The sequence below is a fragment of the Vitis riparia genome, unplaced genomic scaffold (genome assembly GCF_004353265.1).
Source record: "Vitis riparia cultivar Riparia Gloire de Montpellier isolate 1030 unplaced genomic scaffold, EGFV_Vit.rip_1.0 scaffold303_pilon_pilon, whole genome shotgun sequence".
NCBI classification, from domain to species: Eukaryota; Viridiplantae; Streptophyta; class Magnoliopsida; order Vitales; family Vitaceae; genus Vitis; species Vitis riparia.
This window is the reverse complement of record NW_023269666.1, coordinates 59,752-86,384: the sequence shown is the minus strand read 5'-3', so window position 1 is coordinate 86,384 and position 26,633 is coordinate 59,752. Positions and strand designations below refer to the sequence as shown.

The 26,633-nt window shown below is 31.2% G+C and overlaps 2 protein-coding genes across 2 annotated transcripts; both read right to left on the bottom strand.

Moving 5' to 3' along the window:
- Nucleotides 1-6,880: 6,880 nt before the first annotated feature.
- Nucleotides 6,881-9,175, bottom strand: LOC117909741 (coatomer subunit beta'-2-like). The gene is made up of 10 exons (XM_034823801.1): nucleotides 9,128-9,175; nucleotides 8,970-8,990; nucleotides 8,789-8,850; nucleotides 8,633-8,687; nucleotides 8,322-8,358; nucleotides 7,910-8,235; nucleotides 7,695-7,826; nucleotides 7,456-7,604; nucleotides 7,272-7,340; nucleotides 6,881-7,135 (listed from the first exon to the last, which is right to left on the bottom strand). The coding sequence occupies exons 1-10, from the start codon at nucleotides 9,128-9,130 to the stop codon at nucleotides 7,027-7,029; spliced, it is 963 nt and encodes a 320-aa protein (XP_034679692.1). The 5' UTR covers nucleotides 9,131-9,175; the 3' UTR covers nucleotides 6,881-7,026.
- An 11,838-nt stretch (nucleotides 9,176-21,013) lies between these two features.
- Nucleotides 21,014-23,358, bottom strand: LOC117909742 (coatomer subunit beta'-2-like). Its single transcript, XM_034823802.1, has 10 exons — nucleotides 23,306-23,358; nucleotides 23,144-23,164; nucleotides 22,964-23,025; nucleotides 22,808-22,862; nucleotides 22,494-22,530; nucleotides 22,083-22,408; nucleotides 21,870-22,001; nucleotides 21,631-21,779; nucleotides 21,448-21,516; nucleotides 21,014-21,311 (listed from the first exon to the last, which is right to left on the bottom strand). Exons 1-10 carry the CDS (start codon nucleotides 23,306-23,308, stop codon nucleotides 21,203-21,205), a joined length of 963 nt encoding a protein of 320 aa, XP_034679693.1. The 5' UTR covers nucleotides 23,309-23,358; the 3' UTR covers nucleotides 21,014-21,202.
- Between the last annotated feature and the right edge of the window lie 3,275 nt (nucleotides 23,359-26,633).

Below are 26,633 nucleotides of genomic sequence, written 5' to 3'. Positions count from 1 at the left end.
CCTTTGTATCAACTCAACATATGCAATGTAAGTTGAAATGAAACCACTTTAGTTCCCCTAATATAAAAGTCATGACATTTGAAGCTTTTCTTTCTAGCCAGGCCAACCAGAAAACCAAAACACTCATTTACTGCATGGGGATATGGGTGAAGCGACTTACAGACTCTTGGAGAATGAGCAGTAGCACAAGGAACCTAATTCAGAAATGCACATGCCTACCTACTTTAGACCTCGCTCTAGTATCGGCTACCTTAGAGCACACTATCCCCTCGTGTGTTTTTTTTTTCCTATTTTCTTTGTGATCTTACATGTTTTAAATTAAGTCTTCAAAATCTTTTTCACTGAAATAATCCTCAATTTTTAAACTCCATCTTTAGATCTATTCTAAACTATAAAATCCAGATTTTAATAAATTTGTTGTCATTTTCCTTGTAACATTTTCACTATTTTTTTATATAAAAAAATCAACTATTTTCTTGATTTTCTCGATTTTCAAGAAGCATGAATAAACTTCATGATTCTAAATAATGGAATTTATTAAATCAACTCATGCAAGATTAATCAGGCCTTGGTGGGGACTCGACATTCTAGATATTTTCTTCAATATTATCAATTCTAATGAGAAGATTGGTTGATATTTGATTGATTTTAATTCTTCCCAGTGCCATATATGAGGTTTTCTTTTTTTGCCTATTGTTGAGCTAACCACATTTCCCATTTTAGCACTTAGTTCACTGTCCAAGTATGCTCTCCATTATACCGTTTTCAAAATTTCATGAATATCCATGTCATTGTGTATTATGCCCTTGTTTGACGTCATGCTTGATTGCCTTGATATATGTTTGATTGTTTGATTATCTCTACTAAAAATGCATATTGTGTCATATTTCTAAACTAATTTTGATGTCTTGTGATAATGCTTAAGAAGTGGTATAGGTACATACCCTAACTCCTTTTTATTACTGTGATTTGATTTCTTATTTAGCATGCAAGTCTTGAAACAACCTTAGCCTATCTAGGTATCCATAATTAACTTATTAATTGCCACATTTCCCTCAACTTAGCCAATAGAGACCTCTTTAAGGCTTAGAAGTGTGTTATCTCTTTGAGGTACCTTCTCAATAAGTAACTTGATCCTTGGATCTAGACTCAGACTTTTCAAAGACATGTTTTTCCAAAACTATGAAGTCACTTCTTTAGGGTTTTCTTTCTTGATTTATTTTCTCTTTTAAAAATAAAATAAGTGGTGACTCTGAATTTTTCAAAACTAATTTTTCATTATCTAAAAAGTGAATATTGTTGACAAGTGGGAACACACGTGAGAAATGCAAGTCCACACAAGGGTTGTTGTTCGTTCAACCGAGAAATCACAAGTATGTCTAAAGAGGTTTGACTTGTGGCATATTAGGCTTCTTTGACGAATAAAAATGTTCAATATCATTTTTGGACTAAAAATATTTTAAAATGATTTTTTAAAAGAAGTAGGAGCCTTTCAAGCAATTGTTCAAATAGACCGCTCAAGTGGTGTAAGTCCGCTAAAACACTCATAATAGTTTTTTCGAGTTTAAAAACAAAATTTGGATAAATTTCACTTAAAATCTAATTTGGAAACTTAAGATATCGAAACTCGTTGGGTTTTCACCTATAAATACCTCATTATAACCCCTTAAGGGTTAGAGAACTCAAAGACTGGAGATATGTCGTTCAAAGGCCTCTCATTCTTAAGAAAGGGACTCCTTGAGAGAAAGCCTAATGTATCACATCATTCTCAATCTCTTATTCAAGGATTTGATCTTTGAATCTTGGGTTGAAGATCTTAATCTTTTCAAAGTGGCTGAAGGATTTACTAAGGAGTAACAAGAAGTTGTTGCATTGTGGAGATGAATCAAATTGTAGGTGCTAGAAAGTAAGTCTTTAGGGTAAAGAGGTCAGGTAAATATATGTACCTCGATTTTGAATAGTAAATTTAGATTAGTAGGTCTTAGACCTCATGGTTTTTCATCTCCATACTTTGTGAGGGTTTTTCATGTAAAAAATCTTATATCTTATTGCATATATTTTATTTCTACTTATATTCTGTTTGATGATATTGGTAACCTTTTGATTGATCGGCTAGTTAATTTGTTATTGAGGTTGTTAGGTTGGTTATCTTTAAAGTTATGGTAGTTATGCATATAACAAATTATTATTTTCCTTAACATTAATTAAATTATTTCATCCTTAACTAATCACAAGATTTTTTAAAAGGTGAAAATCAGTTTTTTATATATGTAAAAATTTTAGGTACTACCCATTTAGTTATTTAGGATACCCCTAATATCTATTGGGTAAAAAGAATTGAGGATAATATATAAATATTTATTAAAAAATTTAATCACCCATTCACCCCTCTAGGTTCTCCCTATTAGACTTTCAACGGCGTTTTAGAACCCAATAAGATTAATTAAATAATTAGAACCTAGTGTGTTAGATTAAGTGACCAAAACTCAAGATGGGATAAAGTCATTTAAGCTCATCAACAAGCCTATATAAACCCCTTAAGGGTTTAGGACTTGCAACTTTTTGATAATTAGTCTTCCGGAGAAAGAACCCTAACTTCCATCCCTAACAAAGAGAATTCCACCATCCTCATGTGCCAAGGTCTAAGAAAAAGCCATCCAACAAAAGATCCCAATGTTTTCGAGATCTACAACCATCTTCACCAATTGAAATTGATAACATCCAAATCACATGTATTATTTTCTTAGCACCTAGATCCAATATTTATTGTTATTATTGTTTTCGTTGCTTAGATGTAGTATCCTTAGGATTATAATAGCATGCACATCAGTGATCCAAGAGTTTATATGGATTTTTCTAGGAATTCTAGCATATTTTATCTTACAATTAATATTTTCATATAAATTTAAAAAAATATAGAAAAAGGAACTTAACTTTTATAAATTAGTTTTATATTCGTTTATTTAAAAATATTTTAAAATACATACACTTTTCCATAAGTAAGATATTTATTTCTTGAAATACCCTTTTACTTGAAAATATTAAATAAAATTATCAAAAAAATTAATTTATCATTTTAATTTGATAAAAATATCTTACAAATAAATATATTATAAATTTTTAATAAATAATATTAGATACTGTTAGCCCAAGGGTTCTCCTAATCGGGTTTTGATGATAACAAACCATAGTTAAGTAACTAATTGGTTTAATGGTTAAGAATCTCAAGCATAAACTCGAAAATTCATCAAATGACCAAATGGATACAAGATCGAGACGCTTGGAAGACTTGTGATCATAGGAAACTAATGTAAGATGAATGCATGAGTGCACTTAGGATTTTCACATGTTTCATGTAACTTAGAAAACTCGGTTTATTCTTTAAAACTTTGATTTCATTAAAACCAGAGTTTTTAACCAATGTACCTTAGGCAAAATATTTTATAATTGGCTTAATAATTTACCTAAAGACCTTGCCTAAGTGTGAGAAAAGAAATGAATCGAAAAATATAGGTTTTCAGGGCCAAAAGACTCAACCGATCGAGGCTATAGCCAACCGGCTCAACCAGCTAAGGAACCGGTCGACCGATTGCCCTCGTCCGGTCGAGGACCGGTCGAGGATGCACCAAAAGTTTCTTTCTCTCCCAGTAGCCTTCTCTTCCCGGTCGAGGTGATTCTCTTCCCGATTGAGATCCGATTGAGTACCGGTCGAGATCTGGTCGAGGCAACGGTAACCTATCATGCATTAAATGCTTCAACGACTAGTGAATCGGTCAACCCCTAGCTCGACGGTCGAGGTTACCTTTTGCTGTTTTTGACTCCCGAGCTTAGAAACCTATAAATTGAGAGCTCCACTTCATTTATTGATAAGAGAACAGTTGCAATCAATTGTCTACCTATCTATTATTGACCACAAAGCTCTCATTTCTTTCTTAGTGCATTAAATCATCACTTGCATATCCTTTAGTGCACTCTTGTGTGTCATCCTAGCTTTGTCTTGTATTTGAGCTATCCTTAAGCTAGGTTGAGGGATTCCTTCTTGTAAAATCTGAATGTTAAAGCCTTCAAGAGGTTTGAATCTTGAAGAGATTGTGTAAGAGCTCATTGGAGCCGGAATCCAAGTGTAAGAAAATTGGAAGCTTGGTTGAAGTTTCAAGTTAGTGGAACTCTCACTCGGTTAGGAGATTGAGGGGAGTGGACGTAGGCAAGGAAGTGTCGAACCACTATAAAACCCGAGTTTGAATTCTCTAGATACAAATCATTTTAGAAAAATTCTCTAGGATCCTTAAATGATAAATAAAATCTTTTTAATTTCTTAATTAATAATGATTTTAAATATTGTATTATATAAATATACTCATCTTCTCATTTTTTTAAAAAATAAAATTGAATAAAAATTTTATTACTAGACATCAACAAAAATTTCAAAAATTAAAAATACAATTAAAAGTTAAAACTAAAATACTTAAAAATTAAATACAATTAAAACAAAAAAAAAAAAAAAACAAAAAAATTAAATACAATTAAACCAAAAATCTTTAAAATTTTAAAAATAAAATATTGACTTTTATTCTATTTCCAACTCTTTCTTGATATCTATATTTTCTATTAGTATCATTTAACAAAGTGAACATTAATATTTTATTTTTATATTTTTAATTTTAAAGTTTTTTAAATTTTAATTGTATTTTTTTATATCTTATTTTAATCAATTTTAAAAAATTGTCAATTAGTATTATTATTCTGACAAGTAAAAAGTCATTTCAAGAAATAAATACATGACTTATGAAATAATGCATATATTTTAAAATATTTTAAATAGATGAAGATAAAACTTATTTATAAAAATTGAGGTTTATTTTTCTATATGTTTTTTAAATTAGTAAATTAAAACCCACTTTTCCATGAACCTTTCAAAAAATATTAATTCTCTTAAATTGGAATCTTGCACCATAAGGAAAAATACTATATTTGTAAGATTTGGAAAATAATAATATTTTTTCTAAAAAGAAAATTTTGATTCTTAAGGATCTCAAAAAATTATTTTGAAAATATATTTAGAATAAAATTCTTCAGAATGACTTTTTATAATGGCAAAAATGACTCTTAAACTATTTCATAAAATCTTTTCATAAATTTTTTTTCCTTATTACATGGACTAACCAATTTAAATAAATGTTTTTACTTGAAAAAAAAATGATAAGAATTTATTTTTCATAAGGATCAACAAAAATTTCATTTTTATTTATATGAATCCATATAAAAAAATTGTTTTTGGAATGTTAGTGATTTTTATTAAGGAAAATATTAAGCTACTAAAATGTGGGTCACATTTCTCATCTCGATCGTTAAATGTGTAATGAAATCTAAATCGTTAGATGATGGTATAAAAAGATGAAACTAAGGACAAAGTTACAATAGGATGGAACTTAATATGCACACAAGACACCAATTGAGTGATGGTGCCTTTTTCAATATCCATTGAAAAAGTCAACTCCTTTTATTAATTTTTTTTTTTTGAGCAGAATAAAAGAGTTCTCGATTTCAAAATTGTTTTTTTCGTGAAGCTTTAACTTCATTTTAAGAAAGAAAATGTTTAAAAAATATCTATCACATAAAAAGATTTAACTTTCTCAATTTCTTCTTCTTTTTTTTTTTCCTATGAAATTTTTATGAAACATTTTTCTGTTTTTTGAAAATTTTAGTTAAAAATATATTTTGGAAATTCTGAAAGTTTCATTAATCCCCATTTACATGGTGAAAATATCTAAAAATATGATTTTAAATTGATATTTTAGTATTTTTTTTATTTCCTCAAATTTCAACAATCAATTAAGGTTCCCCATGCTAAAACCTAAGAGATTTGTGTTCTCCCCCGCCCCCAATATTAAGTACCTTTAAGCATCGAGCATCGAAGTATGGAACAATTAAAGAATGAATTAGAAATAGGATGGTGGGTAACATTCTACTTGTCCTTTCTCTGTCGTGTCTTTTGCTTTGCCTCATAGTCATAAATCATGATTATTTTGAAACCATCTTGACTTAATTGACTTAGAGATTGCTTGTTTTTTTTTTAACTTTTTTGCTGAAAGTAATTTGTTTTTACATTTTATGTTGTTTGTTTTTCTATTTTTTCATGACTTCTTATAAATTTTTTACTGAATAGAAAAAATCAAAAGTGATGTTTTTTTCTTTATTTAATTCTAAATAGAACTTTAATACTTAATAGTATTAAATATTAGATTATTTGTTTTTTTAGTATTTTATTTTTATTAAGCTTTAAAAAGTAAAAAAAAATCAATCTGTTATTTTTTCGATTTAAAAAAAATCAAATATTTTGGTTTTTTCTATTCAGCAAAAAGTTTATAATAAGTCATGAAAAAATAGAAAAATAAACAACCTAAATTCTGAAAATAAATTGTTTTCAACAAAAAACCAAAAAACCAAACACCCTCAAAATATTTAACTTTTTGTAAATGAAAAAAGTAACATGTTGATTTTTCTTTATTTTTTAATACTTAATAAAAATAAAATACTACAAAAACAAATAACTTAATACTTAACATTATTAAATATTAAAGTTCTATTTATCATCAAGTAAAAAAAAAAAAAACACCACCTTAATTTATTATAAATCATAAGACACTAAAATTTGGAAGACATTACCCATTCAACCAAGAAATTCCATAATATTAAGATGGCCGTTAGTTTAGAAATCATCCATCTACTATTATTTTCAAGTCTAATCCACATAGTACTTCCAAGCTGCCCTATAGCAGCCAATCTAACGAGCACACAAAATAGAGCATTAGAACGATTCTATAGCTTATTCCTCAGAGTTGCCTTAAAAAGGGAGATATAAACTAGGCTGCAACAAATATTTTCATCAACCATTGACAGAAGCTGCTTTTACTTGAAATTGCTTAATATTATTTATTCTTTCCAGTCTATCTTCTACTCAAAGAGAAGAGTTATTCAATCAGGACACACCATGGTACATAATGGTAATACAATTAGTTGTACAAATCAACATTCCTTCTTCTCTTCCTCCTCAACCCGTATGCCCATGGAACCCCCACTGTGAGAACTGAGAACTTTTATCATAATGGTTCCTTTGTCATAGCCAATCACAACCCTGTTGAGAGAAGAAATGATAACAGGTGGGAATAGTGAGAAAAACAATTTGTTTCTTTGTATGCTTTTGTGCATATCAACAATCTTCAAACCGATAAGGGAATAATCAAATAAAAGATGAAGAAACTCAATTATACCTGTTTGATTCTTTCATGCACCCAAAAGCCCAAACTCTTTCAAGACCATAGCTCAGGGTGTTCTCAAGCCTGCAGTTTGACTAAGATGGTTAAGAAAAATAAAGAATTTCTATCTATAAGAGAGCACCCAAATGCCCGGTAAGTTTCTTACTGATAAGAAAATTTTGAGCCATGAAACTATTACCTATAAGTAGCTCCATCCCATATGTGAACGTTCCCATCCTCAGAACCGGTAAAGATGAGGCGAAGTTCAGGGTGAACACACACTGCAGAAACATTATTTGTGTGGCCTTCCAGTGTTTGTACACAACTTTTGGCTTCATAATCCCACACCTGTTTTCAGCGGATTTATAAACGACTCAACCAATATTTTTATATACATATGATCTACATATAGCTGTGAAAAAGTATAGAGTTTCAGACCTTAGCAGTGTGGTCATCCGAACCGGAGATCAGATATGGTTTAGAGCCTCTCATGAAGTAATCAATACAATTCACTCCTTTTGAATGCCCATCCAGTGTAAAGTCTGGAGCAGGAGAGCTGAGATTCCAAACCTGAAAACAGGCAGTATTGCCTTACTGTGACCAAAAAAGAGTAAAGAGAAGTAACCAAACAACAAATGAGAATTAATTCAGACCTTTATGGTGCCATCAAGAGACGCACTTGCGAAAGTGTTTACGTCTTTGGGACTAAATGCCACTTGCATCACATAGTGGGCATGTCCCTGGAACGTTTGAGTGCACTCCCAACCCTTCTCCCAATCCCAAAGCTTTATGAGCATGTCATCAGAAGCTGACAGCACATATGGAAGGGTAGGATGGACTGCAACACTCCTAATGAAATCAGTATGAGCCTCAAATTCTGCAATCTTCTCCATTGTATTGTAGTTGAAGACGCGGATAAACTTGTCATCAGCCCCAGTAACAACCCATTGCTTGCATGCTATAAATTTTGCTGATCGAACTGCAGACATACATTCAATTGTTAAACAAGGAACTATGCATTCAAGTATCTTCAGGAAAGGCGGCAATATATATCTGCATGTGCACCTGGTGATTCCGCGACCTTGAAAGACTTTGCAAGTTCCTGGAATATATAGCACCCAAGTGTAAGCACTAAATGCATGAAAATTTTTCTATCAAAGTAAAAATTCACTACAACTCGCAACAGACCAATCATCTAATGGGCGCCATTTTTGCACTGAAGCTCAAGATTTCATATTGAAAATATTTAGTTCCAACTGACTTCTAGGATGGTAAAGACTATTATGATCACAAAGGTGAAAACCCACCAAAACCAAGTGGGTATTTAGAAATTGAAATAGGCCAATTTTTATGATACAAGATCACAAATTCCATACCTGCGAGTGGTAGTTCCAGATACACACAGTTCCTGAATACAAACTTGCTAGAATCCTGAAGGAAGAAGAATCGTGCAATATGATTGAGTAAAACAATTAAAAACTTCCATTGAACACATTGAAAGATTGTGAAATCAAAGCAATTCATAACTATACCATGGTTCCTTAGGATGTAGATCCACAGATTTGACTCTTTCTGATTGTTGAACAAGTTCTTTCTGGCCGAACAAACAGTTAACCCCAAGCATTTATAGATTAATTCACAAATTTAAAGAAATGAAAACTGAACCTATGTCTTTAAAAGAATTTGAAGTAAATAAATAAAAATTTGAAGTACCTCAATGTCCAATACGGCGGCCTGTGGTACACAAAATATGGAAAAAAAAAAAAGACAAAAAAAGGAAAAAAAAAGATTGGTTAATCCAAGCAAGTTCTTGGGTTTTCCTCCATTTTACTCAGACTGATGGAAAAAAAGAATAATAATGAGGGACTCACCATTTTAGGGTGGAAAGCTGCAAAACTAAAGGTCTCGACGGTATAAGAGAGAAGGTTAATTGTAGAGGTTTTGTGGGTTTATGGCATGCATTTCCATTTCTTTAAATACTATGGTATCCTTAGTAGCTAAGAAAATGAACCTGTCTCAATCTATGAATCCATATCCACTTGATACTCTTCTCTTAGTTCTCTATGTTGTCACCCAAGAGCCTCAGTCCGTCCATTACTCTGAGATGGAGGAACTGAGGGTGGAGATGAAGTTTCAATTGTGTTGTGGTTTGACCCATGTGAGAAGAGTCAAAGGAGGAGGGACTGCTCCAGGAAGGTAAGAAAAGTCAAAATATAGGACCAAAACCTTGTACGCATATATACACGCGTTTTAGTATTGAAGTTTCAACTTTGAACAAGTCAAAAGGGCTTGCTTGGAGTTTTCCACGTGATTGTGTAATGGATGCTTTTCTTTATGAATTCAACTTCATCTAAGACAATGTAGACTAAATATAAAAAGGTAAACAGGTGATAGGAAATTGATTCACATGCAAATTAGCAACACCTTGTCAGCTACGATTTCTTAAGGCAAAATTGGTCGACTCAATATGATTGGTTTATGTGATGGCTATAAAAATAATTATAAAAAAAATAATATAAGATATCTCACAAGTAAAATAGATACAACCGCAATTAAAAATTAAAAATTATAAGCAATCATAAAGAACTATCAATAATGCATATCCCAAGAATATCATGCAAAAACAGATGCTAGAAAAAAAATAAATATTTAAAATATTAAGCCAAAAAAATCATAAAATAAAACCAAGCAAACAACCTAAAACAATACCCAAGACTTTACTTATAGAAACCCAAATGTATAGGACCAAACAAAACAAAAATCAACATGACTAACGTCTTACAACAAAGACACCCTTATTCCCAAAAAGTTCTAAATTCTTAAACCCAAACTTAAAATTTATTCCAAAACAAAGCCTAAAATCTTCAACTCCTCTTCTTCTACTTCTTCTCCTTCTCCTTTTTCCTACCTAATCCTTCTTCCCCTCAAATCATAATATCTCAACCTTTTCCTACCAAGGATGAAAATATCATAAATCAATAAAATATCAGTGGTTCAATTTACAAAAGTATCATAGTTGGACAAAAATTTGGAAAAAAATATCAATAAGACGAAAATTCATCAAAAACTCATAGAAATGTTAGGCAAAACTCAAAGAATAAATGATAAAACAAATAATAATCGATATATTAAATTTATTTGTGAGTAAAAAAATAATACATATATCATATAATTGATGACATTCAACAATGATGTAATAAGCGCTAATAGAAATATGAAGTTTTAAAGTGTGAACTGAATACTAATATCAAGTAAATATTTAATTTCATTAAATGTCAAAATTTGTTTCAAATTTCATTATAATGATTTCTTTTATTACCAAAATGAGGATCAATATGGTTCCATGACTCTTGAGGGTGACGAGAGCCCACCTTCATGAAGACAATATTTGTACCATGACATGGAGTTTGCATAATATTGATTTTAATTATGAACATGACATGCATAAGTCTTTTGACTCCTACTTACTGCTTCTCTGTGGATGGGAAACTCCCAATTCACCCATGTGTTTGTTTCAACTTGTCCTTGTATTTGATATGGAACGTCGTATGAGATTTGTATAGGAGGATAGTTAAATATACCATAGTCATCATTAGTTGAACTTGAAACTCATCCCATAATTGAAAAAGGGTGGTTGGTCATAATTCATTACATAAGGAAGATAAATGTGAGACTCATTTGATGAGTTACTATGTTGAGTCCCTATACTCATAGAGTCAAAACTAGTAGAGGAGTCCTCATCAAATGTTATCATCCTTTGTTGTCCTCTTCCTTTATGTGGTTTTTTGACAACTCCAAAGCCTAGGCCAGCTTGTCTAAAGCCATGGTCTTCATTTTTCGTGCAATATTTGAAATCGACTTCATTTGTGAATAGGCTCAATGGACATTGACTTTGGTCTTGTTGTCCAACATTCCCTCCATTATTATCGCCATTCTCTCTATTATCACCTCCCTCTCCTTGTGAGCTATCATAACCGAAACTAGAAGCATTGACACCACTACTTTTTCTAACACTCATAGAGTCAATACTAACATGAGGAGGATTTGTTGGTTGTTGCATTTCTTGCTCAAATGAATTTGTTGTGTATGTGTTGAAACTCTCACTATGAATTTCTTCAATCAACATCTTTTCAACATCAAATCTTGAATCATGAACACATGTAACAATTTGTGGATCAAGATTTTTGTTGTTATCATCTAAGTGTGGGGGTCTAACCATTAGAACAACTTGTTATCCTCTTCTTCTCCATGGTCAATTGATATGTCTAGTAGATTAAGGGAATTTGTTTTTGCAACTCTATCATTCTCAACCTCCATATTTCATAAATTTAGTTTAATATTATGATAACAAAAAACTAATTATTGAAGCTTAGGGTAGGTGAGATTATTCACTTGTTTAGTGTGGATCAGGCCGAGTGTGCTCCAATTTCTCTCGCATGCTGAAGATGATGCGGTTTGCAATAGAGTTTTGTTACCATACATAAACCACCATTTAATTGGATATAAAGAAATGACATGAATACATTCATTAGAATATAGATGATAATGAAAGCATTGTGATGTTAATATTCAAAATTTGTTTATCACAAAAACTACTCATTGAGAACCATTTTTATCCTCGAAGTAATAACAACTCGATCTCTAAATCTTTTCTTAACATCTCAAAATTGTATAGCCTATATATTCAATGTAGCAACATTGAGCATTTAATAAATATGAAAATAAAAAGATAAATGAAATCTTAATATGAATGAGTTTGCAATATAACGTCGTCAAAGTTATATACCCCATTTCCAAATTGTCTAAAGGCTTTTAGACTAGGTTCTAGTTTAGAAAATAAGTCATGTACAACTTGAAATAATTCAGGATTACTAACAACTCCATCTTTGTATTGGAATCAAGGATTGAGGTAGTATGCAATAAAAGTTAAATATAGTTAGAACTTTAAGAAGAAAGCTAATATTATTAAAAAAAAAAAAAACATATGATCATGGATTCATTGGTTACAGTTAATAATTAAACAATAAATGGAATTACTTATGTATGAAATAAATGAAGAAACATTTTATCCTAATGTTTGATAATGATATCTAAAACCTATGAAGTACCCTTTAAAAAGTTGAGATTCTCTTTCATTGATCATGTGAATCAACTACTGGGAACCTCGAATTACTCTATTCCCTGGCCATGGATCTCGTAGGGTGCATGTTATTTATCTCAAGGGCTCTTTAGATCTAACGTAGTGAAAAACACTGGTTTCAAAAACCAATAATTAACATAGATTTGGAGATTAAATGCTCAAACTTGCAATATGGATGTTCCTAAATTGAATCTCATCCGACAAAGATGCTAAAAATTGTGGAACTTGTCTACCTAAGAATCTTCCACCCAATCTCTTTCCATGGGTCCAAGCACAAGAAAATGGTGGGTTTCTTTCTTCTATGAGGGTGGCTAAGGTTTCTCTCTCGAGGCTCTCTGGAAGTTGACATGCAAAAGTTGAAATCCTAAACCCCTAAAAGGGTTTATATAGGGCTCCTTACGGGCTTGAGTGACTTAAACCCAAATTGAGCTCGGATCACCAAATCTAGCCTACCTAGATCGTACTTAATTAATTAACCCTATTGGTTCCAATTAATTAATTAACCTAGACCAAAAAGACAATTCATAAGATCTAGTCCAACCTTATATTTTTATCAAAATTGTCTTATGCATACCATCTAAAACCCAAATCCCTCAAAGCAAACGTACCACCATGAACTAGGATCACGAACAGGAACTGTTAGGACCTATAGGAAAATATTGGCTCCCTCTTAATCAAATTCTGAAGTTGACTGAGTACTCCACTAAAGAGAGTCAACTGCACTCCAATATCCTATCAAATTATGAGTTAAAGTTCAAGTTTGTAACCTATTATTTATTACATGCGGACTTGACATAAACTGATGTCTATAATCTAATAGGGTAGTATTATCAACCCATCAAGATTATCTTTCTAATATTTCATTTACAAGTCCTCTTATTATGTGATCAACTGACACACTCTAGCTCCAAGGAGTATATACCAAATTACACTAAAGGAATTAATGCGATTACAAATTTCATGATCACATGTCCTTATATCTCCCAAGGGGACATGTTGTCTCAATCCCATGAGATATAATGGTATCTTTATTGAGAATATTTGTTGTCATCGGCCTCTATCAACAATGACCCAATCCATAGAGAATATATAACCACTTTAAGGTCTCCCCAATAGGCCAAAGGCTCCTATTGATTTTATCATAAGCTTAATATCATCTTAAGGTTTAGAGTTCATGCAACATTATAGTTTGGTGAATCATAATGATACAATAACCATATATACTAGCACACTAACCATTGAAAGTCCATCCCAACGGTCAAGAAGAGTCTTCCTTCCAATTAGGAGGTCGTGCACTACAACCTCTACTAGATTACTCATATCAATGAATTGATTGTGAACTATTTATCATCTTATAAGGAACCCATGACTTGTATCTTTTGTGCAACTCTTAATGCACTTAAGTCATGTACAATACAAGTGATATGAGTCTGAATGTTCAAAACAATATCTATGCATAAAATGGATGGAAAGCGAAAGAAAAATATAACATTTTTACATCATGTCTTGATTTTAAGGGCTCTATCTCAACAAACTCCTGCTACAGGGCAAGGAATGGAGATGTGAACGTATCATAAACTTTGTTTCTGACATATTCACATATGGAGATGTCCAACACACATGTTGAAACCAAAGTTAGACAAGGTGAAAACAAGTTAGGAGGTATATTAATTAATTTATAAGATGTCTAAGAGGTTTGCAAGAATTATTACTTATATAGCAAAAAGGATTAAAAGGTATTTGTTGTGAAGACTATATGATGAGTAATTAGGCAAAGGGTGAAATAGATTGAAGATTACTAAAAGATAATCCAAATTTGCACAAAATACTATAGATTTAGGAGCATAAGCACCTACCATCCTTGAAAATTCTAATACACAAGTTTCATATTGTAGTGGGAGGGTTGTATACCACATATTATATCCAATGAAGCAATGAGCGATGTTACGCTCATTTTCGGCAAAGAACTATAGAAGCAAAGTTCCTTGTGTTCTAACATACTTTCGATTTTGTAAAAGCACCTAAAAGGTTAAATCCCATAGGTGTAGTAAGTTAGTGTACAAGAGGGAGAGTAAAGTAGATGGAAAGAGTGAGACTTTTATGGGTAAGGTTGTAGCTAAAGGTTATAGTTCGAAACATGTTTTCGACTATGAGGAAATCTTTTCATTAGTGGTCATGCTCAAATCCATCAAAGTACTCCTATCCATTATGATGCTTTCGATTCAACAATGTTCTTGAAAAAGCATCTCGATGGGAGCATCTATATGATACTACCAAACATTGTCATAACAAAGGGCTAAGAGCATCTATTATATTGCAAGTTGCATAGTGATGTTTTAAATCTTAAATGAAAGTGGCAGTCTATTCATTGGGAATAATATAAAGTTATTTTCATCAATCAAAGATTAGTCCACTTTAAAATCAAGGTATTAGATGGATGTCAAGCATATACTCAAGTATCTTAAGAGAACGAGGGGTTATATGCTTATGAGTCAGTGCGATGAGTTGGTATCCCTTGGTTATATAGATTTAAACTTTCAATCTGATAAGGACACTTGCAAGTGTACCTCTGGGTATATTTACACTCTAGGTGGTATATGTTGCTACTTTTTAAGCAACAAAGGAAGTCATTTAGCTTATCAAATTCCCCATGAGACTTGGGGGTAGTTCACTTGGTTGTACTATCCACGATCCTATTTTGTGATAATAGTATATCAATGACACAATTTGAAGTACCAAGAAACCACCAGAAAAGAAAACATATAGAGGGAAAGTACTATTTTTTTGTGAGATAGTTTATAGAGGTTATATGACTATGGAGTCAATTCTTTAAACCTGATATGATATAATAATAAATGGATTTCATTAGTATTTATATTATGATTTTGGTTTTCCATTCACTATCCTATTTATACATTATCTCTATTAAACATTCAAACGTATATTACTTTCATTATACATGACTTGGGTGCATTAAGAGTTGCATGAAAGAACCAAGTTATAGGCTCCTTACAAGTTGATGGCTTGTGCATTAGGAGTCAACTTTAGAATTAAATTCTAAGAGAACTAGTATTTTCATATGAATCCCAATGGTGCCTACTCAAGCTTATATTCTTTGGTGGCATATCATTTCAAGGATATTTAGGCTCTTTATTTATGTGTATAAGGACATTTTGCTAAATAAACAATGTTACACACAAGATTATGAATAGTATTTTTGGATTAGGCAAATTAATTAATTGGAGCCTAATGGAGATAATTGACTAATTAGGACTCAATAGGTTAGATTTAAGTGACCCTAGCCCAAAATGGGCTCAAATAAGGCCCTTAAAAGTTTAATGCTTGCAACTTTTTCTATTTAGTCTTCTAGGGAGAAAGTCCTAACCTCCATCCCTATAGAGAGAATTCCACCATCCTTGCTTAAAGTCTAGGAAAGAGTCATCAGGTGAAAAATCACAAGGTTTTCGAGATCCATGACCCTCTTCACCAATTAGAATCTATCTAAGAACATCCAAATCACCAGTATTATTGTTTTGAGCACCTAGATGTAAGATTCAATTGTAGTAGCATGTACCCCAATGATCTAGAGCTTGGAATGGATTTTTCCTGGAATTCCAATATATTTTATCTTGGAATTATATTTTCATGGAAATTTATTTTTCATCAAATTACTAAGTTTCCTTAAAACTTCTTGGTAACTTTCTTATTAATAAATTATCTATCATGAATCTTTCAAAAATATTTATTATCTTAAATTGGAAAGCATGCATAATGAAAATACCATATTTGTAAGATTTAAAAAATAAGATCATTTATCCTAAAAAGAAATTTTTATTCTTAAAGATCTCAAAAAATATTTTGAAAATATTTTAAAGATAAAATCTTGAAGAATATATATATATATATTTTAATGTAAAGGAAAAAATTACTCTTAATTTATTTCATAAAAGAAAATCCTTAATACATGTATTATCCAATTTAAATAAATGTATCTCTTTAAAAAAATCATGAAAATTTATTTTTCATAAGGATCACCAAAAAATTAATTTTTATTCATATTCATGCATATTCACATTCATATAAAATCAGACTTATATAAAGAAATAAAAACATATATAGAAAAAAAATAAAATGAATCTCATGGGCAAGAGATTCTATTGTGAATGGTTAGAGTTTGGTGACTAAGATTTTATTTGGTCTGACCTGAAAAGTTTGTGACATATGTGGTGAAGCTATAATTATAAGATTTTATGGGGGTCAGTGGTGGTAGTGAAGAGATTGGGCCGATAATGTGTGTGTGTGTGTGTGAGTGATGATGATTATGTTTTGGTTGTAACCGCTCGCAACTCTCCTCTCTTATACCAATTTTTTTATATAGTGGATTTTCTTCTCATCTGCATGTCATTTTTCTCATCTAGGGTTTTCCACATAAATCATTGTGGTCTTATATTGTTTTTTTTATTATTATTTATTTTTATTGTCTATTCTCGCAATTGTGTAACATGAACATTTTTGGCAAATTCTTTTTTGAATTAAACATCCAAAACTTGTTAAAAACCCATCCAAATGGTAGTCACAAAACCAAATTGTAGGTCAATTTGGAAATTGATAAGTGGATGCCGAGAAACTTATAAGTTTGTTTAATTATTCTTTACCCTCCGATAATGGATGCAAATTGGAAAAAAATTCCATAATATTTTAAATTATACAAGAATTCTTTTTGTTTTATTCCGAGTTCTTAAAGAAAAAAAGGTTTGAAAATGGGAAACTATTAAATTATTATGTTTTGGAATGTCTCTTTTAAAGAAAGTATTATAATTTGTTGTCGGAAAGAAAATGATTTTTATTAAAGAAAATATATATTAAGTTATTAAAATTATACCTATCGATTTTTTCTTCTTGACCGTTTAATATTTGTGATATTGAATTTTATTATAAATAAATAGGTTTGGATGATGGTATAAATAAATGAGAATAAGGTATAATATTATAAAAGAATAAAACACTGATTCAAATTCGTGAGACATCAAGGTGCATACCAGATGCAATACACCATTATTTTGATACCAATTGAAAAAGTCAGCCCTTTTATTATTTTTATTTCCTTTTTTTAGAAGAATTAAAAAGTTCTCAATTTTAAAATTGTTTGTTGTGAAGCTTTAGGGTGTGTTTAGGAATGTTCTTAAAAACGGTTCCATAAAACATTTTTTTAGAAGAGTTTTTAAAAACTATTTTATGTTATTTTCAGAGATAAAATTGCGTTTGAAAACTGAATTTTGAGAAATAGTTTTCTATTCTTAAAAATAAGAAAACATTTTTGGTTGAATCAATAAAAACAGTTTTATAAAAAAAAAAAAAAAAACTTGTTTGGAATTTGTTTTGTAAAATGAGTGTTTTTTACCATTATTAACATCATGTAGTAAAAACAAATTATGTATGAAATTAAAATTTTAAAATATAAATACATACTTGATTAGAACAACAAAAATTCTCATTAATTTAAAATTTTCTATCTTTAAGTAATTTTATTTTATTTTATTTTTTAAATTTTCATTATTAACATCGTCTTCAATCCCGTTAGACATGGGTTTGCATCCCTACCTTTGCCAATCAGGCCCATACTTTTTGTTGGGTTCAATTGGTCAGCCCACCCAAATGGGTCATGGTTGCATGGGCTCAACCGAAACTAATACGATGGGTTTTGGTGGACTCATCTTGAAGATAAAGGCAGACAGTTAACGTTGGCAGCCATGGGTGGAGGAATGCAGAGGGTGTAAGGGGTTTCCCTCCATGTGTCCTCCCCCAAATAAAAAACCCCAAATAAAAAACCCTTGGTCCGTCCAAGGTAAGCAGACGATCCGTCTGAACCAAAACAAACTCTATCTGGCGCAAAAGAAAAGAGATTTCCTTTTTTCTGGGTGCCAAACGGAATGAACAGACCAAGTCAATTGAGATTTTCAAACGGATTAACCAACACAATCGGAGACTCCAAGCATTGAATAGATGGATAATCACATCCAGTGCTTGAGCAATGACCTAGACAGAATTTACGCCTGAAATTCAATGTCTATTAATTGCTACACACAATCTGTGACATTGACAAACGTAAATGCATAATCAACTACATGGTCTGAGGCTCTTGCTGTGCAGCTAGTAAATGACACCATACAATGAATTTTGTTTAGTATGATTGCCCAATCTGCATAGAGATGATGACGTTGACTCTCTTGCTAAGGTTTGATTTCCGCCCTAATGGCAATCATCATCACAAAAGAGGCATGAAGGCACCATCGACGCTATGACGATGGTGTCATTTACTCTATAAAAACCCCTCAAGAAGCATGAGACAAGTATGCACATATAGAGCCATTCAAAATAATTAGACTCATCCTTATTATTTTCTAACTTAAGCTTTGGAGGGACGTGCCCAGACCACTTGTTTGGACATCCTTTTGTGCAAGGAAGAAGCCCATCTGACTCTAGAGAAGCTAGACAGACTCAAATCTGGTTGACACTGCACCAACAAAAAGGGTGAGGAAAAAACAACTGCAAATCTACAAAAGAAATAATGAATTCATTTGGGTTGTAAAACCCATTTTCATGATTATCTCAGTAGCTTCAACCCCATAATGATTCAATAATGGAGGCATCCCGGAACAGTCTCAAAAACCTTCAGTTCACCATCAACTCAGGGTTTTGGAGTGGGACAAACTCTACCACTCTGTTTCTTCCTTTGTTGTTTTTTTGGAGGAAAAAGGTTTCGCAAAAGGATTTTTCTTGTTCTCTGTTTTTATGTTCTAGGCATAATAGCAAAAACAAGAGAAAACTTATTTTTGGTGTTCTATGAAAACAACTTGTTTTGGGAAGAATTTCCTAAAAATAGTTTTTAGAAAACTTTGGAACCAAACGTGTTTTTTACCTAAAAAAAAAGTGTTTGTTGTTTTAAAAAACTGAAACCAACTTTTGAGAATGATTACCAAACACACCCTTAACTTCTATCTTAAGGAAAACAATATTTAAAATTTTCTATCACATAAAAAGGTTTAGGCTTTGTTTGATAACTATTTTTTAAAACAGTTTTGAAAAATTACTTTTAAGAACAATTTTTGAAAACTGTTATCTGATGTTTTTTAGAACAAAAGTATGTTTGGAAACCTAAAATGTTTTTAACCTATTTTTAATATTTTTAAATATATTTTAAAAATAATTTTTATATCTACAACTTTAGTTTTAATCATTATATATGTTTGTATAATTAATTTTTAAAACAGCTCTAAAAAAAACAACTAAAGATGTTATCTTAAAATATCATATTTTCTATTTTCTGATTACAGAAAACAGAAAACAATTTCTGGTTGTTAAATGTATTTTTTAGTTTTTTTTCTAAAAAAAAAAAAACTGTTCTTGAAAACTATTGTCGAATAGGTCCTTAACTTTCTCAATTTTTTTTTTTCTAAGAAATTTTTATACAACAATTTTTTGTTTTTTGAAAACCTTAATTAAAAATATATTTTGGAAATCTGAAAACTTCTCTATTTCAATCATGATTACATAGTAAAAATATCTAAAAACATGATTTTAAATTGATATTATAATATTTTTTTTATTTCCTCAAATGTCAACAATCAATCAAAATTATGCTAAAACATAAGGGATTTGTGTTTTTATCGAATATTAAGTACTTTTAAGTATCATAGTTTAAAGATTATGAAACGATAAAAGGAATGTATTAAAAATAAGATGGTGGATAAAACTTTCTTACTTGCCCTTTGTCTGTTGTTTTTCCCTTTTCCATATAGTCATAAATAATGATTAGTTTGAAACTATGAGAATATTTGGTAAAATTTAATATTTATTATTTAATTATTTTAGTTGGTTTTAAGTTAAATAGTTCTTAAGTTATTGAATTATATCGTATTACTTATTTTATATTTTAAGTACTAAAAGTATTAAGACTCTTTAGTAAAGTGAACTTAAAATTAATTTTCAATCATGAAATTGACACATTTACACTTATTAATTTTAATTAATATTTATTTTCAATGATTTTAATTTATATTTATTTTTATTAATTTTATTTATAAAACATCGATATTTAAAGTATTGTAAGTATATAAGATAACCATAAAATATTTACTATAAAAAATGAGTCATGAATATAAAATCGTAATTTTAAAATATATTTTTACTGATGTGAACAAATGAGATAAAAAGGATTTGACATTAAAGATAAGTTAATTATTTGGATTTAATACTTTAAACTTAAAAATAACCTTAAGTTATAATATTAAGTTATTTTATCAAACATGTTTAATTTATTTAATAACTTAAATTAAGTTATTAAATTATATTAAGTCATTAAATTGATTTCCCAAATGGTCTGGCCTTTACCTTGACTTAGTTGATTTGTTTATTAAAAAAACGTCAACAACACTAAAATTTGGAAGACATTACCAATTCAACCAAGAAATTCCATAACATTAAGATGTCAGTAATTATAGAAATCATCCATCTACTTTTCTTTTCAAGTATAATCCACATTGGAATATCATTAGAACGATTCTATAGATTATACACCATAGTTGCCTTTAAGCACACCCCCATAGACATAGGGATCTTGAAAAAAAGAGATAAATTAGGCTGCTACAAATTAATATTTTCATCAACCATTCATAGAAGCTGCTTTTACTTGAAATTGCTTAATATTATGACATTATTCTTCCCCGTCTATCTTCTACTCAAAGATAAGAGTTATTCAATCAGGAAACACCATGGTACATAATGGTAATACTATTAGTTGTACAAATCAACATTCCTTCTTCTCTTCCTCCTCAACCCGGATGCCCATGGAACCCCCACTGTGAGAACTGAGAACTTTTACCATAATGGTTCCTTTGTCATAGCCAATCACAACCCTGTTGAGAGAAGCAATGATAACAGGAGGGAATAGTGAGAAAAACAATTTGTTTCTTTGTATGCTTTTGAACATATAACCAATCCTCAAACTGATAAAGGAAAAATGAAATAAAGGATTAACAAACTCAAATATACCTGTTTGATTCTTTCATGCACCCAAAAGCCCAAACTCTTTCAAAACCATAGTTCAGTGTGTTCTCAAGCCTGCAGTTGAAAAGGATGGTTAAGAAAAATACAGAATTTCTAGCTACAAGAGAACACTCGAATGCCCAGAAAGTTTCCTGCTGATAAGAAAATTTTGAGCAATGAAACTGTTACCTGTAAGTAGCTCCATCCCATATGCGAACGTACCCATCCTCAGAACCTGTAATGATGAGGGGAAGTTCAGGGTGAACACACACAGCAGAAATATTATTTGTGTGTCCTTCCAGTGTTTGTACACAACTCTTGGCTTCATAATCCCAAACCTGTTTTCAGAGGATTTATCAACGACTCAACCAATGTTTACATAGACATATGATCTACATAAAGCTATGAAAAAGTATAGAGTTTCAGACCTTAGCAGTATGGTCATCCGAACCGGAGATCAGATATGGTTTACAGCCTCTCATGAAGTAATCAATACAATTCACTCCTTTTGAATGCCCATCCAGTGTAAAGTCTGGAGCAGGTGAGGTGAGATTCCAAACCTGAAAACAGGCAGTATTGCCTTACTATGACCAAAAAAGAGTGAAGATGCAACCAACCAACAAATGAGAATTAATTCAGACCTTTATAGTGCCATCAAGCGACGCACTTGCAAAAGTGTGTGCGTCTTTGGGACTAAATGCCACTTGCATCACATAGTGGGCATGTCCCTGGAACGTTTGAGTGCACTCCCAACCCTTCTCCCAATCCCAAAGCTTTATTAGCATGTCATCAGAAGCTGACAGCACATATGGAAGGGTAGGATGGACTGCAACACTCCTAATGAAATCAGTATGAGCCTCAAATTCTGCAATCTTCTCCATTGTATTGTAGTCAAAGACTCGGATAAACTTGTCATCAGCCCCAGTAACAACCCATTGTTTGCATGCTATAAACTTTGCTGACCGAACTGCAAACATACATTCAATTGTTAAACAAGGAACTATGCATTCAAGTATCTTCAGGAAAGGCGAAATATGTATCTGCTTGGGTACCTGGTGATTCGGCGACCTTGAAAGACTTTACAAGTTCCTGGAATATATAGCACCCAAGTGTAAGCACTAAATGCATGAAAATTTTTCTATCAATGAAGTAAAGATTCACTTCAATTAGCAACAGACCAATCATCTAATGGGCGCCATTTTTGCACTGAAGCTCAAGATTTCATATTGAAAATATTAAGTTCCAACTGACTTCTAGGATGGTAAAGACTATTATGATCACAAAGGAGAAAACCCACCAAAACCAAGTGGGTATTTAGAAATTGAAATAGGCCAAGTTCTATGATACTAGATCACAAATTCCATACCTGCGAGTGGTAGTTCCAGATACACACAGTTCCTGAATACAAACTTGCTAGAATCCTGAAGGAAGAAAAATCATGCTACATGCTTTAGTGAAACAATTAAACACCTCCATTGATCACTTTGAAAGATTGTGAAATCAAAGCAATTCATAACTATACCATGGTTCCTTAGGATGTAGATCCACAGATTTGACTCTTTCTGATTGTTGAACAAGTTCTTTCTGGCCGAACAAACAGTTAACCTCAGCATTTATAGATTAATTCACAAATTTAAAGAAATGCAAACTGAACCTATGTCTTAAAAAGAATTTGAAGTAAATAAATAAAAATTTGAAGTACCTCAATGTCCAATACTGCGGCCTGTTGTACACAAAATATGGAAAAAAGAAAAAAAAAAAAAAAAAAAGGAAAAAAAGATTGGTTAATCTAAGCCAGTTCTTGGGTTTTCCTCCATTTTACTCGAGACTGATGGAAAAAAAATAATAATAATGAGGGACTCACCATTTTTGAGGGTGGAAAGCTGCAAAACTTAAGGGATCGACAGTAGAAGAGAGAAAATTGTAGAGGTTTTGTGGGTTTATGGCATGCATTTCCATCTCTTTAAATACTATGGTATCCTTTGTAGTTAAGAAAATGAACCTGTCTCAATCTATGAATCCATATCCACTAGATACTCTTCTCTTAGTTCTCTATGTTGTCACCCAAGAGCCTGAGTCCGTCCATTACTCTGAGATGGAGGAACTGAGGGTGGAGATGAAGCTTCAATTATGTTGTGGTTTGACCCATGTGAGAAGAGTAAAAGGAGGGACTGTTCCAGGAAGGTAAGAAAAGTCAAAATATAGGACCAAAACCTTGTACGCATTTTTGTATTGAAGTTTCAACTTTGAACTAGTCAAAAGGGCCAGCTTGGAGTTTTCCACAGGATTGCGTACCCTTGGTTGTTTGGTGCATGGATAGAAAACCGCGTCATTTTGCTTATTCTAAATCTATTATGTCCACTGACCCAAACGATTTCGGATGGGTACGTGAAAAGAAATGGTAGTTTTTATTGATGAATTCAACTCCATCTAAGACAATGTAGAGTAATAGAAAAAGTTTTACAGGTGATAGGAAATTGATTCACATGTAAATTAGCAACACCATGTCTGGTATGATTTCTTAAGGCAAAATTGGTTGACTTAATATGATTGGTTTACGTTTCAGTCCAATGGAACTAGGAAAAATTGAATCAAATTGTAGGAAAAATAAGTGATGACTATAAAAATAATTATAAAAAAATAATATAAGATATCTCACAAGTAATATAGATAGTCACAATTAAAATAATTAAAAATTATAAACAATCATAAAGAACTGATCAATAATACATATCCCAAAAATATCATACTAAAACAGAAGCTAGAAAAAATATAAAAATATAAAATATTAAGCCAAAAAATGATAAATAAAACAAATCTAAGAGCCTAAAATTAACAAGACCCAAAACTTCACTTATAAAAACCCAAATATATAGGACAAAAAAAAAAAAAATCAGGATGATTAATGTCTTACAACAAAACACCTTACTTAAAATATATTCCCAACAAGACCTAAATTCTTAAACCCAAACTTAAAATTTATTCCAAAACAAAGCCTAAAATCTTAAACTTCTCTTTTTCTACTTCTTCGGCTCATCCTCCACCTTTTTCCTACCTAATCCTTATTTCCCTCACATCCTAATATCTCAACCTTTTTCTGCCCAAGGATGATAATATCAAAAATTGGTAAAATATCAATGATTCAATTTTACAAAAATATCATAATCATACGAAAATTTGTAAAAAAAAATATCAATAAGATGAAAATTCATAAAAAAAAAAAAAAAAAACTCATAGAAATATTAGGCAAAACTAAAAAAAAAATGTTACAAAAATACTTAATCAATATATTATGGTTATTTGTGAGTAAAACAAAATAATACATGTATCATATAATTTATGACAATCAACAATGATATAATATGCGTTAATAAGAAATATGAAGTTTCAAAGTGTGAACTAAAAACTAATCTCAAGTGAATCCTTAATTTCATTAAATGTTAGCATTTGTTCCAAATTCCTTTATAATGATTTCCTTTAATACCAAAATTAAGATCAATATGGTTCCATGACTCTTGAGGATGACATAAGGCCATCTTGATGAAGACAATACTAGTACCATGACATGGAATTTGCATAATATTGATTTTAATTATGAACATCTCATACATAAGTCTCTTGACTCCTACCTACCACTTTTCCATGGATAGGAAACTCCAAGTTCACCCATGTGTTTGTTTCAACTTATCCTTGCATTTGATATGGAATGTAATATGAAATTTGTGTAAGAGGATAGTTAAATATACCATTTTTATCATCGGTTATTGCACTTGAAACTCATCCCATAATTGAAAGAAGGTGGTTGGTCATAATTCATCACATAAGGAGAATAAACGTGTGCCTCATATGATTAGTTACTATGTTGAGTCCTAATACTCATAGAGTCAAAACTGGCTAAGAAGGAGTCTTTATCAAATGTTGTCATACTTGGTTGTCTCCTCCCTCTTTGTGGTTTTCTAACAACTCCAATGCTTAGGCCAACTTTTTCTAGAGTCATGATCTTAATCTTGCATGCAATGTGTGAAATCAACTTCATTTATGAATAAGCTCAATGGACGTTGACTTTAGTCTTGTTGTCCAACATTCCCTCCATCATTATCACCATCTCCTCCATCATCACCTTCCTTTTCTCATGAGCTATCATAACCAAAACCAAAAGCACCAGCAATACTACTTTGTCCAACACTCATGGAGTCAATACTAACACAAGGAGGATTTGTTGGTTGTTGCATTTCTTGCTCAAATGAATTTGTTGTGTCTATGCCGAAACTCTTATGATGAACTTCTTCAATCAACATCTTTTCGACATCAACTCTCGAATCATGAACATGTATAACAATTTATGGATTAAGATTTTTATTGTTATCATCTAAGTGTAGAGGTATAACCCATTAGAATAATTAGTTATCCTTTTCTTCTCCATATTCGGTTCATATGTTTAATAGATTAAGGAAATCTATTTCTACAACTTTATCATTCTCAACCTCCATATCTCATAAATTTAGTTTCATGACTAATAATTGGAACTTAGGGTAGGTGAGACAATTCGGTTGTTTGGTGTGGATTAGAGCAAATATGCTCCAATTTCTCTCACATACAAAAGATAATGTAGTTTGCAATAGAGCTTTGATGGCCAACTTCCTCAATAGAGGAGTTTTGTTACCATACATAAACCACCATTTAGTTGGAAATAAAGAAATGACAGGGTACATACAGTAGAATATAGATGATAATGAAAGCATTATGATGTTCATATTCAAATTTTCTTTTTCACAAAAACTGCTCATTGAGAACCATTTCTATCATTGAAGTGATGGCAACTTGATCTCCAAATCCTTTCTTAGCATCTCAAAATTGTATGAGATATGTATTCAATATAGCAATATCAAGCATTTAATAAATATGAAAATAAAATGATAAATGAAATTGTAATATGAATGAGTTTGCAATCTAACATTGTCAAAGTTACCTCATTTCCAAATTGTCAAAAGGCTTTTAGACTAGGTTCTAGTTTAGAAAATACATCATGTACGCTTGAAATAGTTCAGGATTAGTACCAACTCTATCTTTGTATTGGAACCTAGGATTGAGGTAGTATGTTATAGAAGTTAAATACAATTAGAATTTTAAGGACAAAGTTAATATTATTCAAAAAAAAAAAAAAAGCATTTGATCATGGATTCATTGATAAT